Source organism: Falco peregrinus, chromosome 2 (assembly GCF_023634155.1).
Source record: "Falco peregrinus isolate bFalPer1 chromosome 2, bFalPer1.pri, whole genome shotgun sequence".
NCBI classification, from domain to species: domain Eukaryota; kingdom Metazoa; phylum Chordata; class Aves; order Falconiformes; family Falconidae; genus Falco; species Falco peregrinus.
The window spans coordinates 90,114,294-90,132,475 of record NC_073722.1 but is presented as its reverse complement, the minus strand read 5'-3'; the positions used below and the strand labels follow the sequence as shown (position 1 = coordinate 90,132,475).

General features: G+C 49.6%; 2 protein-coding genes across 7 annotated transcripts in view; both read right to left on the bottom strand.

Annotated features, from left to right (window-relative positions):
- Window positions 1–2,411: 2,411 nt before the first annotated feature.
- On the bottom strand, window positions 2,412–4,423 carry PLA2G1B (phospholipase A2 group IB). The gene is made up of 4 exons (XM_005233351.3): window positions 4,333–4,423; window positions 4,098–4,257; window positions 3,238–3,365; window positions 2,412–2,604 (listed from the first exon to the last, which is right to left on the bottom strand). Exons 1-4 carry the CDS (start codon window positions 4,364–4,366, stop codon window positions 2,483–2,485), a joined length of 444 nt encoding a protein of 147 aa, XP_005233408.1. The 5' UTR covers window positions 4,367–4,423; the 3' UTR covers window positions 2,412–2,482.
- A 2,310-nt stretch (window positions 4,424–6,733) lies between these two features.
- Window positions 6,734–18,182, bottom strand: part of MSI1 (musashi RNA binding protein 1) — a 31,576-nt gene continuing 20,127 nt past the window's right edge. For 4 of the 6 annotated variants that reach the window (XM_055796086.1, XM_055796089.1, XM_027780788.2 and 1 more), the window contains 8 exons: window positions 17,597–17,679; window positions 16,860–16,977; window positions 15,178–15,258; window positions 13,834–13,890; window positions 10,823–10,891; window positions 10,543–10,697; window positions 9,981–10,046; window positions 6,734–9,016 (listed from right to left, as the gene is read on the bottom strand). In XM_055796086.1, coding sequence (XP_055652061.1) covers window positions 10,005–10,046; window positions 10,543–10,697; window positions 10,823–10,891; window positions 13,834–13,890; window positions 15,178–15,258; window positions 16,860–16,977; window positions 17,597–17,679 — 605 coding nt within the window. In that variant the 3' untranslated portion in view covers window positions 6,734–9,016; window positions 9,981–10,004. The remainder of the gene's footprint in view (window positions 9,017–9,980; window positions 10,047–10,542; window positions 10,698–10,822; window positions 10,892–13,833; window positions 13,891–15,177; window positions 15,259–16,859; window positions 16,978–17,596; window positions 17,680–18,182) is intronic. The other 2 variants (XM_055796088.1, XM_055796090.1) reach the window with 1 other exon arrangement.

Below are 18,182 nucleotides of genomic sequence, written 5' to 3'. Positions count from 1 at the left end.
ATCCCTCCAGCATCTCACACACCAGCTGCAATGGCTGCAGTGTTGTGTTAAGGCTTCAGAGCTCCCGTGCTTGCTGAGCACAGGGATACCTTCTATTTCAGGTGTACTGTTTCTGGCCTTGGAACAGAAATATAGACCAGCACAGCAGATCTTCACCTACTCTTTGCATTCCCCATAAGGCAGCAGTAAGCCAGTTCAAGCAATCACTGGCCTGCTCTTACTCTTACCACGTTCCTCAAAGCCCTAAGGAGCAACTTTACACAATCCCTTCAGCCTCCCCACCTGTGCCACTTATTAGGGCCTGCCACTTTACATTATGTGGGAAGATTCCCTGTGTATGGGCTTGCTCAGGGGGCTGTTTAAATTTACTGTTAGGTCTTTTGCACGGCCAAAATAGCATATAAATGAGCAGCATGATCAAGGGACCAAACATCAGTTCAGGCTTGTAAAAGTCTGTATGGAGGCAGACAGATAGTGAATTAATTGGTGCCTTCATCTATCCATTGAATATATCTAAGCAATGCTAGCATGCCCCAGATGCTGGATGCCAGGAGTAGATATACTACTCACCTCAAATCTAGAGTGAAGGAGAAAGCGAAGTATAGGGAAAATTTTTACCAACAGTTTCTGAAACGCTTCCGACTGCACCCCAGTTCTCTTCCCTGCTTATGATGATACAGCTCAAAAGTACATTGTTTCTTCTAGACAGCTATGCTATTTTACGTTTTTCTTTACAACAGGATTTATCATTTATGACTCCAAAAGGATTACAGTAATAGTTACTTAGAACCTTTACTGCTCTACAAACAGTAATTTCAGAATCAAAGCTAGCATGCGAGGACAGAAGACCTCATCTTACACTTCCAGCCCTAGGAATGATTCATCTTTGCCATGTGACAGGAGTGCATCCAGGATCCTCAGGATTTCTGTGGAGGATCCTAAGAGCTCAGGGTTTCCAGAAAATTCATGTACACAAACACCTGAGGAAAACTAAGCAACAAATACTGGTACAAAACCAGGACTCAATCTGCCTTAACATAGAGTATTCAGCTGAGACCCACACTTTTTTTTTTTTTTTTTAATAGAACAAAACACAGTTCACCATCCTATCTCATTATCATCCTAAATCCTCAAAGATCCAGTGACCTTCACTAGAAAGGCATTGCAAGTACCTTCAAATAAGGTATCAAGCCAGCTTCTTCCTTCTCCATTTCTGGTTTCTTAAAATGCTCTCGCAGACCCTTGGGCCCAGTTCCATGTCTGAGTACAGTTCATACAGGCATTGTTGAGTGTAGGACAAAGACTGCTCCTCAAAGTCCTCTAAGGAAACCAGCTTGCAAAATGAGATACTGAGGGGATACCCATCATCAAACATCAAACAGATCCCCATTCTGTACCTGAACAAAGATGACAAGGCAGGCTGTACGCTCTCATCTGACTGATGGAGGCAAGAGAGCTGTTTTCTCGTGATGAACCAGGGCCTCCCTCCTGCCCTGTCAGCAAACAGGGGCATCAGCAGCCCCCTGCCACAGGAGCTCACCAACACTCTCCTGCGAAGCCTCTGCCAGTAAAACTGCCCCTGTAGCACAACAGCACCAACTCTGTGTGGAAGTTTTGGCGCAGGACCTCATAGAACAAGGAAACTGGGCCAGATACCATCCCTCAAGAGGAGCTCCCTGCCCTCCCCTGGCTTCCAGGCCAACATTACCTCTCGCCCTAGAGCCCCTAACCAGGATTGGTGCTAGGCAGGGGAAGCCCTCTCCAAGATAAGCACATATGGTCTCTCAGAGCAGCGAGCAGCCAGACAAATGGCTCAACCCTCTCACGCAGCCATGCCCCGAGGAATATGCGCCAATAAGAGAGGCAGCTGCACTAGCCATTGCAGGGCCAGCCCGAGGAGGGCACTGCCTGCTCTACACGCTTACCCGAAGGGCAAAGGACGGCGGATAGCCGCTCTGAGGAGAGCCGGGAGCGAGCAGCCGCATCGCCTCCCTCACGCCGTGGGCGGCTGAAGGGCGGGACGCGACGGAGCTGCTGGGCGGGGCGCACCTGCCGCCGGGCCTCGCGCCCGCGCCACCCGGGCGCGTTCCCCGCTCCCGCCCTCGCCACTTCTAAGGGCCAATCAAAGAGTGCGGCAGCGCCGCACGCGCCGCAGTGGGCCACTGGCGGAGAGGGCGGGGCCTCCCCCCCACGACGCGCGCCCGACTGACTGCCGTCCCCTCAGCACGGAGCCCGCCCGCCATTTCCCCCCGGCGACGCCCGGCTGCCGTCCCCTCAGCGCGGAGATCGCCCGCTGTTACCCCCACGGCAGCGGCCGCCCGCCGTTCCCTCAGCGCGGAGCAGTCCCCTGAGCGCGGAGCCCACCCGCCGTCCCCTCAGCGCGGCGCAAGGAGCAGGCGGGAGCCGGGAGGTCGTTGCAAGGCGTGTATTAGTGACAGGCCGCCGCTGGTCCATTGCCGCCCTGAGGGGCAATGGAGGAGGACTAGTTGCAGTATTTCTTGGTGTCCAGCCGGCTGTGCTGGGGATTGTAGGGTGCCTTGGCGAAGCACATGGCAGCAGTGCGGTCGCAGTTGCAGACGAACATTGCACACTCGCTGTTCTTGCCTGGAGGAGAGAGCAGCAGTGGTCAGACTCCGCAGCTCCATCACCAGGCATTGCAGTGACGCAGGCAGGCATGTGTGGTGCCAGGGCATAGCCATTTCACTACTGCCATCGTTTTCAGGGTGTATGTGCTTCTCCCTGCTAACCCTCTGGTCCCAAAGCCGTGTGCTCTGGCCCAGCCACCTCGCTCCTTCCTTCCTTCCCTGCAGTTCTGTTTGCCAGCCTATCTGCTATTTACCTCCATTCCAGAGCCCTATAGAAGCTCCACCGTTACGTTACAGATGTCTGCCAGAAGCTGTGTAATGCTTCCTAGTTGGCATGCTGATCTCTTAAATACTGCCATTAAAGTTTGGACTCCCAGGAAAGTACCAAAGGGGCTCGGTCCCCTGAAGAGGGGACAGGCTTCCCTATGTATTGCAATACCATGTGTCTTCATAAACTTTAAATTGTCTGCTATATGGTGAATATTCACTCCAGTGACTGTGTGAGGTGCCCCGTTTCTAACAGCCACCCTCCCTGGCAGTGACTTGCACTGCACTTTCCTGCCACAGATGCATGGAGTGTAACACGGCCCTGTTCCTTCAGAACAGACACTCGAGTAACATTTGAAGCGGAGTGATGTGGAAGTGGACGTACTGCTACACGTAATATTTCCATCGGTGCAGCTGTAATGGTACAGCTTTGTGTAGGGGTTATCCCAGAGGAATTTGCATGACTTCAGTTTCTTTGCCTCCGAGTAGCAGTGATCATGTGCTTGACAGCACCTGAGAAACAAGGAGGAAAAGGTCAGAAAGTACCAGAAATGCAAACTTGGCTGACCTGTAAGACACATCAATACACGTATTGCTTTGACAAGGCACTGAACAACAACAAAAAAAGATACACAGTGATAAGAGGTCAGGCATGAAGGACCTCAAAGGGACACAGTTCTGCCAGCTAATCGTCCAGGGGTGTCTGGTACATGTGTAGTTACTGGAGCATCTTCACAGTTGTCTATTAGGCACAGAGAAAGCAAAAGCCAGCATTTACCCTATGTGCCCTGTCAGTGCCCGGTAATGGATGAGCTAACAGCTGACACAATTCACCGTGTCTTTGCTATCAGACCTGTGTGATCTCTGAACTGCCCAAGCCACTTAGCATTTTGCAGCTCAGCCCTGCACATGCTGATAGGTGTGTGCTGGGCAGTGTGTGCAGAGCTACGTCCTGGCTGCTGGCAAGGCACTGCTGCAAAAAAAAGAATGCTGGAATTAGTGCAGTGTAGCTACCACAGAAGAGAAAACAGTTGTTTGGATTATATTTTATTTTACTAATAAGGAATCAAGGTGTGATACTACACATCCTTTCTTCCTTGGATCAGTCTTTGAGAAAAAGCTTCATTCACAGCAGCCAGAGAGTTTTGTGAGCATTTATAGGCAGGGCCAGCTGAGGAAGCTGGTATGCAGGACCATGAAAGCACAAGCAAGGAAAGAGTTTTGTAAAAGCACAGTTTTATAAACCTGTCAAGCTCATCCACTGGAGTCCCGCTGCCTCCCAAGCCGCAGTAGCAGCCGTAGTCAGCAAATTCCAGCACAGGATGGCTGTCCGGCATGGCGCATTTGATCATGCTGCGAAGCTCCCACACTGCCCGAGGTGAGAGAGCAGCGCTGGCTGCACCCACTGAGGAGAGACACAAAGGTTAGTCTTAGGCATGGTGTTACCAGTCGGGGCGGAGGGTGGTTGCCACCTACACACCAGACAGCAGGAAAAGCAGAGCCAGGGACTTCATTCTCGGAGGACTTGACAGACACTGGCGCTAAAGAAAACACAGGGCTCTTTATATGACAAGCTCACCTTGACATGGGTATGAGATAAACAACCCAGTATTTATGTTACTAAATGCAGACTTCTTCCATCAGAGCCTGTGGGCAGCAGTTTGTGACACGACAGGTTGAAGGCCATTGGAGTTAAATCTATGAAAGTCAGAGAGGCAAATATTTGCTCTCTAGATTTTTGCTGTTAAATTCTTTTAATGTTACTGTTAGAAGTCAGCCTGAAAGATCTGGACATCTTTAAGGGCTCTCTACAGAAAAATAATAGCAGTGTGATAGTTATGTTGGAAATTGCTGGCATCAGTATCCTACTGATACTGGTATCCTCTTTGAATGGTATCCCACTTATAATTAATCCTGTATCTCTCCATGGATTCTGCTGGCCTAATTCTGAGAATAAGGTACAGGTTGTCCACTCACCCAAAATTTGGCTTGAGCTGAACTGAAAAAAATTCAAGCTGTTTTTCACTTTGAAACCATAGAGAAGGTGGCAAGAAACAGGAGCCAAGCAACCTGGAAAGCCTCTGTATCTGGCTGAAACAAGCAGTAGTATCTTCTTTTACATGACCTTAAGGGAGTTACACTGGAAATGAATGGGGCTTACAAGTTTCAACACACACAGCAGGTTTCAGTAGCTTGGAGACAGCAGTTTGTCTTTCTCCAGCACCAACACAGAACACAGTTAGGCTCTTTGGTTCTTTATGCCAAGGCATGAGGCAAGCTGAGAACCTTGAAAGATCAAAAAATGGGTAAGAAAAAGCTTCCTGGAGTCAGACAGGGATAAGTCAAAAATACTGTACTCATATTTAGACCCCAGAAGCTCTAACATTCTCATGGCTACAGGTTTGGCATTTTTACACACTCAAGATAGACATCCTAGACAGCTCACTTGATAATCCGTCTGCATTTTTTTTTCTAAAGCACCAAACAAGCCTTCAGTGTTTAAGAGCATAGCAAGAGGCAAAGCCCATCTTGTTGCAACAGCCTAATATACCAGAGTGCTTATTCAGGAAACTTCGGGTTCACCACACTTCAGTAAGTTCAAATGCATGTTTCTGTAAGGGGTGATGAGGACATCTTCCCACACACAGGGTTTGAAACTATACCAGGGTGCCCATAGCATCCATAGGATGTTGACTATCCATAGGTTGTGTAGTTAAAGTTAGACATGCTGTTGAACAACCAGAACCATTCTGACTTTTTTTAATCTGTCACAAGCTCTGATTCTCTGGGATTCCCCACTCATAGGTTACCTAAAGCCAAAGAGAGATGCCAAGTTACAGGTTCAAGATTTTTGTGTCCTAATAGAACATTGAACAAACATTAAAGGCTGATGTAAAGGACAGTCTGTACCACAGTTAGTTTCCAAAAAAGAATTTTGCCCACAGATCAATCTGCTGACTTTCACTTCAATATCTATTTAAGTGTTCTTTTACTTTTTCCATTGCTACTTTGGCTACCTTTACTCTTTTTAAATTATTGTTTCTCTGTTCTCTTACATTTGAACCTTAAGACTCTGTGGTTCTTTTTTCCTCACTTCTTAATGTCTGATTTATTATTGATGTTGCCAAGAAACCTTCCAATGAACTGGCCTTTTTAAGTCACAAATCACAAATACTGTCATATCTTGGATTTCATACATTTTAATTTGACAAGGGGGTCACCAAGTGCGGGAAAGTGAGCATGTGAGCATTACAAGACAGCCTCATGAGAAAAATCCCAGCAGGGTAAAGATTTTTCCACCAGTGCTATTTTTGGTTTCCCCCAACCTGTGCTGCATACAAAACAGCTGGTCCTTAGTATGCTTGTGAGGACATCTGAACTTACACCTGGTTCCTAAACTTACAGGATTGAGCCTTAAATTATTTTTAGGAGTTGTTTGTAATTAAGACAAATAATTAGGCACAGGGTGCCACACTGTTAGAATTAATCTTTCTCTTGTAGTGTTGTCTGTTAAGGACTTTTCCTCCCTTCCCATCTCTACATTTTACTTTCTTAGACCTAACCTCCTTGGTCCACCGTAGTCATTGAATATGGAGCACCTGAGTCCAACATGTAAGCACCACACGATCTCCTCCTCTCCTGAACCTACAAATATCTGTACAAAACCTCTGTAATGTACAGAAGAGACATAATCTCTCCTAAAACCAGATCTGCCTCACATTATAAACTGGGCTTCTGCCAAAGTCTGGGAGCAGAACACGGAGTCAGAGCCCTGCCTGGGGCTTTTATCCTAATGGCAGGATGCGACTCCTGCCAGGTCTCAGTTCACCTGAAATCTCTTCCATGTGAACATCTCCCACCCCCAAATGATGACAGAGAAGGACAGTTTTCAAATAATTTATTAGGAATTTAAAACTGAAATCTGGAAAAGGGGTTACAGGTGTGGAGAGAACAAACATTGGAGTGTAATAACTTACTGGCTTAAAAACACAGCTTTATTTCTTTTAAAAAAAATGCCCACCCTGAAACCGGAGCCCCAGCCTCCAGGCAGTGGCAGCACTGGCCAGAGAGTGAATCACAGCTCAGCAGCAGCACAGCTGGCCTTGGATGTCTGGAGGGGGCACGGAAGCAGTTCAGCGCATATACCAAGAGGGAGGAAAGCGCTGTCCGCAGACCCAAATTTGAAGTATATAGAATAAAAATAAACCCAATAAAATGCAGCTCTTCTTTAATTAGGAAATATTTAAAAAAACAGACATACAGACTCTTGTCTCAGTAACAAAAATTATTGCTTTGTGTTTTCAGTACTGATCTGTTAAGTACCCTCTTACCTAGACAGAACTCTCCAAACGCATCGCCCAGGTCAGGACAAGCTCCGGCAGACGGGGGAGAGATGGAAGAGAAAAAGGGCCCTGTGGGTACTGTGGCCCTCCCAGTCCTTTTCTAAACACCCCTCTCCCTTACAGGGGCTCAGTTTGGGGGAAGAGAGGGAATGATTTTTAAAACTTAAGATGAAGCTGTTATTTCCCTGGGAAAAGAGTTTGGCTGCATCTTAATAAAAGGCTTAATCACCCCCCTTAACAAGGTCTTTGGTTCACTGAAATCCAGACCCAAACCTGCCCCGTGTACTCCTGCTGGAGGCCTCCCCTGGCCGAATGCTTGTTAGCAGGGGCCTGGACCGCACCAGGAGAAGCCCCGGCAGGTTCTGGAGAAGGGACCAGATACCCCACACACAGGTCAACGGACAAATTCCCACAGTCTTCAGAACACAGAGTAAAGCAAACGGGAAGCTGCAATTCTATAATTCATATAATCCCTGAGAAGCCCTTAACCCGCCCCCAAATCACCACCCTAATGCTTTTCTCCCCCATTAATGACTCCCCAACCCAGCGCCCTGCCCTTCAGAAAATGACCACCCAAATTTCCCCCTGGCCCTGGCCGACACCCCTTCCAATACCCTCACCTCCGGAGGAGGATCCCCTTTCCCAGGAAATCTTGACGCAAGCAATAGTGTTTGGAGAGTGAATTCCTTTCAAAGTAACCAAGACAAGCAATGGCGGTAAAGCCCTTTACCTAAAGCCAAACCAGAGGCTGGCACTACGGAGCCCAGTGATGGGAGTCTGTACATCGAGCAACTGGAAGCAGCTTTAACCCGCTCAGCAAAACAGCCGATGGCCGGTACATTTCACCCCCGCCCCCCCACCCCCTTTCATCTCATCAGAGGTCTTAAAATCTTACAGTAAAAGGTGTACAAAAAAAGAACGGAGTCCTGTCAGGATTCTGCTGGAGAGTATTGCTCACGCTGCGGCACCAAGTCCAGGACCTGGAGCTGCTCCTTGGAGCCAGGCTGCAGGTGGCAGCCAGGTTCAGCTCGCGATATTTACATATTATACAGGAGGAAAAAGAAAACCCCACGTAAAACTAAACCTAGAAAAAAAAATCTTTCAGCTGTAAGGATAGTGTTTTTCACTTAGCAAAATATACATTTGTTTTGTTCCATAGCGATGTCCAACGTTTTCGGATCCTTGGAGTTTCACACTTTTCAAAGCCTCACATTTACAAAACAGAAACAATTAAAAACAGTTTCTTTAAAAAAAATAGAAATACATCAGTTCCTCTCAGCCTTTGCTCTTTCTGTGTCTCTTTCTTCCCTTCAGAACTGCATTCTTGTTACATACCGTGCTTTAAAAACACTGACGACAACAACAGAGTTGAAAATATTCAAAACAGTTTCAAAGCCAAATAAAAATACTCCTCAATAAAAACTACCTAACACAATCACAAAGCCAATTCATAAAATATGTCTACTAGCTCGGGAAAGAGCAAACAACAAAAAGAAGGGGTAGCCCCAAAAAAAGATAAAAAAATAAAATAAAAAAATAAAACTAACAGCTAATAAAATAAATAAAAGAAGAATCGGTGGGCTGGGGGCAGGGAGGGGGGAAAGCGTAAACCGTCGGTGGTTAGTAAGAAAGCGAGATGATCTCCTCGGGTTCAGTCCAGTGTGGTCTGGTCAAAGGGAGGGATCAGGGCAGGGCGGCAGGAGCCTGGCAGCCAGCCGGCAGTGTGCAGTTTGATTCAAGAAAAAGGTAACCTTGGCTCATCCCCCGAGGCTCACCAGATCCTCCAGCCGCTCGCTGTCCTCGGTTAGGTCACTGGGGAATCTGTGGGACACAGCAAGGGAGGGAAGGGACAGGATCTAGAACAACCAACAGCTTTTCTCTTGGGATTTTCTTCCAGCGTGATCTGATAGAAATACCTGATACCCAAACCTGCCCCAACGCAAACTTGCTCTGCATCTTGCTGCACAGTGACTGAGCGTAGCAGAGATGCTTCCATCTTTCATGGCAATGTGCAGGCCTGGGAAACAAGGCCCCACATGTCATGCAGCCTGCCTGCCTGCCTGGAGCTGTGGCACTCCTGGGCCCCGGGAGGCCTGTGGTGAAGCGGGGTCCAGCCGTTTCTCCAGCACTCAGCTTGGTGGAACCCTGCCAGGCTGCCATGGGCTCCTGTCTGGACGCTGTTCACTGCACATTTTTGCATTCCTTTTTGAAAACTGAGGAGTTTTTAATTTTCATTTTAAGCCAGCTAATTTCAGCCACGTTTGCAAAGTAAACGGAGACCATTCACCAGTTCCCTCTCAGGCCCATCCGAGGAACAGAAACAAAATTGACCAGACTCAGATTTTCCTTCTGCCCTCCTTCCAGGAGGAAGAGGAAAAACCTCACTCCCCAGAGACAGTGGTCTCAGCAGCAGTGAGAACAACCAGCTGCATGGAGGAGGCTTCCCCAGCCACACAGGTAAGCCAAGCTTGTCTCTCAGGACCACCACTAGGTTATGATTCCGGCCAGCCCTTCAGAACTTTTCTCTTTCTGTCAGTGCTTCCATATCCTCTCTGAGTCCAGACACTAAGTGACCTCTCCACAGCACTCCCAGCCTGGGGAGTGTAAGGTAGGAACCAACCTGCCATGCCTCTGGCCCAGGCCAGCCACAGGACTCCTCCCACAGGCTGGGTCAGGCCAGCAAGCCTCACAGCACCATCCACAGCTCCTGCCATGAGCCTAAGCACAGAGGCCAGCTGAGAACTTCACTCCTCTCATTACCCATGCCTATTCAAAGCTCTCTTACCTCCTGCCTCCTTGGTCCCCAGCTTCAGTGATACCCATTGGTAAAAGCTGTTGCAATCAAGGGACCCTGCAAAGAAAGAGTTAAAACCCCACTCTTAAACAAAAGAAAAGCAAAGAAGAATTACTACCGCAACAATTTCAGTCATGGCCCAGATGCTAGGAAAGCCAGTTTCAGTTGGAGGCACCAGGACTAAACAGCACACCACCCTGCAGGACCCTGCAACAGGGCCAAGATGGGCTCTTGGAAAGTCTGGGCCAGATCAGGGAAAAGTCTGGAGATCAGGACCTCGTGTAGTGGTCAGGGAGAGCCAGTGGAGACCAGGGAGGTGGACTCCAAGCAAACTATTGCATTCTGCACCAGCCATCTGTGGTCTGGGGCTCAGCAGTGGCATGGCAAATGCTGCAGCGGGTGGTATTTCTTAACCAGAAAGCAGGCTGTGGGCTGAGAGGGTGTCACCTGCTGCTGCTCACCTCCATCACCACATGGAGATGCAGTCCCTTCCCCTGGCCATAACACTCTCCACCTTCCTGCCCCTGCACAGAACCCGACAGGGAACACTCACCCCTAGGCTGTGGCCAAAGCCGGTGCTCGGGGCTGGACTAGCAGCACTGATGTAACTGCTGACCCCTGAGTCCTGGTTAGCAGCTCCGTAAAGCTCTGCCATCGGCCCGGGGCTGGTGGTGCCCAGAAATCCACCGGTGCGACTGGGAGTGGAACCTACAGGAGGCAGTAAAACTACATAGTGAAGATCCCAAAAATGCAACCCCGTCCCACCCCCCTCCCGAAGCCCCTCGCAAACCTCTGTGACAGGACACCGCGCTGAGGAGGAAAGTGGCAGTTACCTGTCCCTCGCACCACAGCCGCCGCAGCCGCTGCTGCCGCCATTGGTCCATATGCAGTGAGAGGGATTGCTGGAAAAGAAGGAACAGGCATCTCAGGGGCACTGTGGCTACACGGGAAACTCCTCAACAGGAGCTTTCATTTCCCGCTGCAAAATGCCAGGCCCACAGAGACTTATCAGCTTAGTGCATCACACAGGACATCAAAGGGTGACAATAGGGAAGTGCACAGCCCTGCATTTATTAGTATCCTTTTGCACAGCAAATGTCCGGGGAAACTCACTAGCCATGCTCTGCTAAACCCACCCACTGGAGCAGCTGAGGGCACTATGTGGAAGAGCTGAACCAGAAGTGGGCAATTTCAGATGTATCCTGTCGCTACTTAGCTTGCAAGATGCAGTTAATCTGAAGCTACAGATCCAGATTTTGGCTGTAAATGTGAAGAAACACAGCAGCTCAGCGACAGCAGCTGTCAGCTCAGCATCCCAAGGCTCAGCCCCTCCTCTCTGTCCCTTGGTATTACTCTTGAATAACAGTTTAATAGCCTCTTTCTCCCTGTTCCTCTATTCTGCCTGAGACACGCCACTCTCCCCACTCTGAGCTGTGCTTCTGAACTGCTCAAACCCTTGCTGTTCCTGTAGAAGAGCAGGAAACATACACCTAGGGAGCAGGAACTAGAAATGGCTTAATTAAAACAGTAAGTCTTAATTCATATGTAGCAGTTCTAATTCCCAACTCTACTGCCACAGGCATCCAGCCCTCGGGGCAGGAGGCATCTAGCCAGTATGTTTCTCTTTGCCCTTAAAATGACTGGGTCAGCATTTCATGCTTGAATGTGAAATTCACTGTGATTCTGTTTAGAGCACCATAAAAAGAGGTCAGAACAAATCAATCGCGTTAAGGCTGAAACCCAGACTAGCTTATGAGGGAATATTTAGTAGCAGGCACCAGCCTGTTTCAAGCCAACGTCATACGAGGCTTATATCTAGGTTAGCCGCTCATTACAGGCCCTGGGCCAACATGTTGCTGCTTTGCATCACCCCCAAAGATGCTGTTCCAGGGAGGAAAAGCTGCTGGCAGCCTCCCTCCTGCCCCATCATTGCTTTAAGTCCCTAATACACAGCTGAATGAATGCGGTTTCACTCAGAAAGGAGGCCAGGTCTTCTCAAAAAGACTCCAGCTCTTTTTCCAGGAAAAACCCTTCTGGCCTTTGCAGTCTATCAACTGAGACACCAGGTTTGTGTTGTGATGATAAAGCACCTGCGTGTTAGCTCCCTGCATGCTGGAGCAATCATCCCTGCTTGTGCCATCCCCTCATCTCAGTTCCACTTGCCAAGCCCATAAAGCGCAGCCCATTTACACGCATGCATCCACTTGAAGGCACAAGGGCCCTCGAGCCCTGCACAGCTCGCTGGGCCTTTGTAGGAACGAAGGGGGCCCTGCCCTTCGTGGGACCAACTCCAGCCTATACATGAGAATCGCAGCTCTTGGCCTAGCCAAGAGGCTGCACAGTGACTGTTTAACAGTAGGTAAGCGTAACGGCAAGGGAAGAATGCCACGATCCCCAGCTGGTACTTCAGTGAGACACTCAGGACTGTAAGCTAACATGGCACCCAGCCAGGACAGCAGCATTAATAACTTCTTGTTGTACAGAGCCCTGGTGCACCCCAGCCACTGGTGACAGCCAGGCCTTGGGTGCTTCACTTCTGCTAGGAAAAGGCACAGTGCAGCTGGGGGTGGACCTTGGAGGGAAAAGCACTTTTGCCAAGTCACCAACGTTCCTCTACAAATTTTATGGGTTTCGCTGAAAAACACACGTGTAAACAGCTGGACCTGCATCTCTTTTGCCTGGCAACCAGAAAGCTCAGAGACAGGGGTCAAGTGCTTATGCAGTTGCATACATGGTATTAGGGAAGGGTTTTATTACAAGGGAGCTAGGATTTAGTCTCCCCCTACCTCCCTCTGGGAAATTTGTTCATTGGTGGCTGCCAATCTCAGCATCCTCAGGAATGGAGACTCCCTAAGGATGAAACAGTTCTGTGCCACAGAAACTCCCTTTCAAGCCTGTTCATACCACTAATTCCAAGAGAGCTTCCCAGGAAGCTTTTCTACACCCCCATTGCAGAGAGGTTCAAATCTGAAACAGGTGTGGGCAAGGAAGCGCTGGGGAGGAAGAACACCACAGAAATGAGATGGCACACAGGGAGTGGGGTGCTACACAAATCTACTTTTCTACAACAGAAACCAGAGACAGGACAGAACTGGGGAAAACAGGGCCATGAAAGGGAGAGCAGACAGAAGGAGCATCACCTAGACAGAACAGACTGTGCACAACCCAGGGGCTGAAGATCCAGAGGGTATTCGCACCATGAGGACACTGAGCCAGAACTAGTCTCTGGAGAATAGTCCTCTGTCCCCATTTCATTCCACAGTTCCCTATAAAACTGTAGGACTTTGTAGAGTCCCACCACGCTCACTTCTGCCTGGGAAGCCCACGTGGGAGTAGCTGGGGAGCTGCTACCACCCAGAGCAAGTAATGCATTCCCTGTAGCCCCTCCTGTACAGGGAAATGGGATTAGAGCAACCAGGAGTGCCCCCACACCCTCTCCCTCCTCCCAGCACTCCAAATCTCATCTTTGCAGCAGCTCAGGTTAAGGTCATTTATAGACCTTTGAGAAGTCACCCTGCTCTCTGCAGTTTTCCATCTCTGGTTTACACCCAGCCTGGAGCGAAGAGCTAAAAATGAAGCAAACAGCAGGAAACGCCATCTAAGGATTACATGCCTTCATTTTGTATGACCTGCATTGCCCTTCTCAGAGGCAATACACATGGCTCTGATTGCCTCTCCATCTTTCCAGCCCCAGCTTTGGATGGAGCTCGTACAGATGGAAGAGGAAATAAGAAACATTTCCAGTCTAACTGCACCAGGCTTTGGAGCAGCGACATCACTGGAACAGCCCAAAGCCCCCTTCTCCCCTTCCAGCTTCTGAGTTTAGGAAATGAGTGGGACTGACCTGTGAGCTCAGGGAGGACGGGGGCACTCGGGAGAGGGGTCCGCTCTACACGGAACTCTAAAAACGAAATGCAAGACAGCTTAGGAACTCATCAAACACCCCGAGGGAGACCCCGCAGAGACACAGCAGCCGGGGTCTCCTGGGGGAGCAGCCTGCAACCAGACTGCAAGCAAGCCAGTGTCTTCTTTAATTTGTAACTGGTGCTGAAAGGTGCTGGACTCCTGCCCTGGAGACTGAAAGGATCCATTTATCCTTAGAATTAATCTGGCCAAAGCAGGGCAAGTACAAGCTTCATTGTGCAGCCTCAGGTCTTCCCTGGAGCACTGCTCTGCCACCCATCCAATCTGACCTCTGGGCTGCCATGCCAGTGGGTGCTCAGTATGTGCCACATTCATCTGGGCACAGGTTTACAATGAGGCACTTGAAGCCACTACAACTGAGACCCATAAACTGAATTCACGGAGAGCTTCCAGACAGCTAGGAGGCAACAGCAACTTTCAGCCATCTTCAGCCTGGGCTCTCCTCAGGCAAAGAGGAAACTTCCCACTCCCAGCCCCTAACATCGAGACCTCTTTATAAACCATCACACTGAGGGATGGAGTAAGGAAGGGATGCTCGAAGTTGCCACTTCTCTAGAAAATAGCAAGACAAGTCTTTTCCCTGAGTGTGCTCTGCCTTGTTCCCCTACCTCGCAGACAACAGGAGGGAGAAGAGGCCCCAGAGAACTCTGAGCAGCTGCAGCACAGCAGGTTCCAGCCATTGATCACAGAATCCACGTTCTGAGCACATGGCAGGGTTTGGAGTTTGAAACCACCCAGTTTGCAGGGGATCTGCAGCCCACTGCTCCAGCAGATGCTTTCTGGGGGCTCTGAGTGGTCCAGACGCTGTTCAGAACACAACTGTAGCACTGCAGGCACCTACATTTCAGGTGCCTAGGAGCTCCCCAGCCCATGGAAAGCCATGTTTTAAAATTCTGTGCTATTTTCAGAGCAGTGGCAACTCTGGTAAAGAAAGACAGACACACACAAAGGCAGCGAGACAGGCAGAGCTGCAGGGGCCCTTCTGTGTCACAGCAGCAGCCCTAGGGAGGAGGCTAACCTAAAGGGCATCAGAGCAGCCTTGGGCTTTTCCTGCCACTGGAGTGTGAGGATAATCCTAATGAAGGACAGGCTGTTCCCACCTATTCCAGGGCTTCTTCCCCTCCCCCTTCCACATCCGTCTCCAATTTAAAGAAAGACCAAACAGGGGAAAGGGTGGAAGGGGCAGATCCTGGGTCATGGATCATGCCAGGGACTCCCGTCACCTAAAGAGAGACCAAAAAACCGAGCAGGGAGCACCACTCACCAGGGAACTGGTAAGTGTAGCCAGGTGCAATGCCAGTGTAACTTCGACTCGCATAGGTGGCAGCTTGGAAGCCTGGATAACCTGGGGGAAGAGAAAAGGGCTCTGTTACTGCAAGCTCACAGGGTCCATGTCCTCAATGCCTGGCTGCTCACAAGCAGTGTAAGCATTAGTGTTAGAAAGCACAAATAGGGCTAAGAGCAGAAACCCCAGGAAATTGCTGCGCAGAATGCACAATGCACATGAGTCTGCAGAAGAGTTTTAGCAGGCCTATTTAATTTTTTTCCTCACTCCAAACATGTAACAACATGGAGATTTCCTTCTCAGAAATTCACAGCTCTGCAGACTAAGGCTTTCTGATGCATCAGCTGGATTTACAAATAGGAGGAGATCAGGGAGGTAGGGGCATTTGGAATGGCTGAATAGCTCTGAGTCACTTTTGCACTAGAATGCTGGCAAATGCAGGCAGAGCACTTCTTTCTGGTGCCAGGCAGGAAGCTGTTCCCCGGAAGCTGACCACCTATACAGAACAAGCCTGTGAGAATGCAGGGCATTGACTCAGAGATGAATATTTGATTTGAGATCTTCCACGACACGAGTACATGGATTTCCCAGTGACTCAGCTTGAGCCTTGCTGCTTTAAAATTCAGATGGCTTAGAAAAGGCAAAACCTAAAACCACAGGCTGGAGACTTACTTTCCTTCAGTAAGTCAAGTGAAAGCACTGGGGGAAAAAATGCCCTTTTTGGGGTTTTGTTCAGTGACTAACTGCTACTTGACAGGCTTAGCAAGGAGAGCCAGGCTAAGTACACCCTGCGCGGCAACACCAGCAATGACCCTAAGCAAACAGTGTGCTCTTGGGTCAGCTCAAGCCTAGCTAGAATGAATGTGGGGAGGAAGAGAAACTAGGAACAGCACCCATGCTGGAAGGATCATGCTTGACTCAGATCCAAGCACAAGGGTTTGCGGACCTGGAAGAGGAGGCTACAGAGGCCTTCCTTCTTTTTTTAATCTTTTATCTGAACACATTTGCCTTAGAATCATTGATAGGCATGAAACCCAGCCTGCTTGTCACCAATTTCTCCTTACAAGACAGTCCCATAGTAAGTGTATAGTTTTCCTTGAAGTATCAGATACTTGCTGTCCCTGAGAGGGAGGGAACAAAGTGAGACAAAGCTTAACCAGAACTTTTAAGGCCATTTTTGCAGTCTTTAAATGGCAGAGAGGATATTCATACAGACCACTGTCAAGTGGAAGCCCAGGGGGCTCTTCAATAAAGCCTGTAGAAGTGTGGGAGGAAGATGCCCAGGCACAGATGAGTCCACACTCAGTTCAGCTACGTAGTTACAACCTATTCCATGAGAGGCATTAAAGAATTACAGTCTATCGGCTCTGGCGCTGCAGGACCATTAACAGAGTCGCAGAGGGCCAGAGCTGCCCAGCACACGGCTACGCCTGGGCAGCTCCGGCCGCTGCTGCGCAGCAGTGACAAGTTTGCAGTTTTTCCAGGTGCCACCAGAGGGCAAGTTGTGATCGCAAACAGGTCCCGATGCCCCCCCAGTGTCCCCGGCCTTGCATCAGGGAGAGCTGCCCTTGGCCGCCCCGCCGGCTCTTGGAATAAAGCCCCTAAGCTGCTGCTGCCTGGCAGGACCGGGAGCTGGGGAGGAGATCTGTCCTTGGCCTTACCCAGCATGCCGATCCCGAGCATGAAGGCATCCATCCCGTAAGGCATGACTCGGGACCGCCCTCGTGCTGAGCCCGTTGGGGACATCACCTCCTTCGGCTGAGCTTTTTTACACTCCACCTGCCACAAGAAAATAAGGATCAGACTCGGCCGCCACGGGCACAGGGCACTGCCACAGAGCATAGGCAGCACCCAGGCTGGCTGCCTGCTGTGACGGCACTCCCCAGCCCCAGCCACTGCTGGCAGCCCATTCCACCGTCCTTCACTAGCATTCCTGCCTCTGGCCTGCACACTGCCAGCCTTCCCTCTTGCTCTGCCACCACCACAGGCAATGGGGAGCTCAAACACTGCTTTTCTCCTCCTGGTGCTGCCCTTGACGCTCTGCCTGGCCCTGCACCAGGGCCTCAAAGCCTAAATTTGCTCATTTCTCAATGAAGGTAAAACCGGACCCCTTGCAGGCCACCAAGAGGTTTCATGTAACTTCAAAACCTCCAGGTACTGCACAATCCCTCATTACAGTTAGCTCTTCTCCTTGAAGAATTGTGCTAGTTCACCTCCATACTGTGAGGTTCTTTCCCAGACTGGCTGCTGTGATTTTAGGGAAAAGACTCAATCCAGTTCCCCATTTCAGTGAAAATGTGTTGGGAGCCAAGTGCCTCACACCACACCCCTGTGCCACTGCCCCGCTCTATCCCAAACCTCTGTCCCTTCGCCCCCAGGTTCTGACACAGACACTCACCATTTTGTTGTTGATCTCATGAAAATGGATTTCACACACTTTTTCCACAATGTCTTCACTTTCAAATGTGACAAACCCAAACCCTGAAGAAAAGGCAAAATTCCTTGATCAGGTCAGAGCTCTGCACAGTTTGCACCCACTACCCACATCCTTTTATTGGCAGAAAGAAGGATGGTACAATCAGCCCTTTCTGAAACAGCTGCCACTCATCTTCCCTCTGCAGCAAATCCTGCTTTTACGCACAAAACCAGGACTGTCCCCTTATAGATTCATTCCCCTTTCCTCCTCATCCTGTACTTCCCACCTTCTCTGAACCCAACTGCTCACAAAACTAAGTTTGGGTGTTTTTTTAAACTTTGCTATTTGCAAGGCAAACCACATGGCTGATAATGCTTGGGAGGATCCCGGCAGACGCTCACACAAAGAGTCGGCGGAGAAATGAACAGCTGCTTGCCAGGACATCACCATCCTCACTAAATGCACCCCACCAGCAGTAACACCCTGCACGTTTCCTCAGCAGTCACTGGTCACAAAGCCTTGTATAAGCAACCAAGTATCAGCAATGCAGTTGTACAGAGCAAGACAG

Coding starts and splice junctions, on each gene's coding strand:
- PLA2G1B (XM_005233351.3), bottom strand. CDS start 4,366: ATGAAGTCCCTGGCTCTGCTTTTCCTGCTGTCTG. Junction 4,258..4,332: donor TCTGCTTTTCCTGCTGTCTG/GTGTGTAGGTGG, acceptor GTCTCTCCTCAG/TGGGTGCAGCCAGCGCTGCT. Junction 2,605..3,237: donor TGGAAATATTACGTGTAGCA/GTACGTCCACTT, acceptor TCTCTCCTCCAG/GCAAGAACAGCGAGTGTGCA.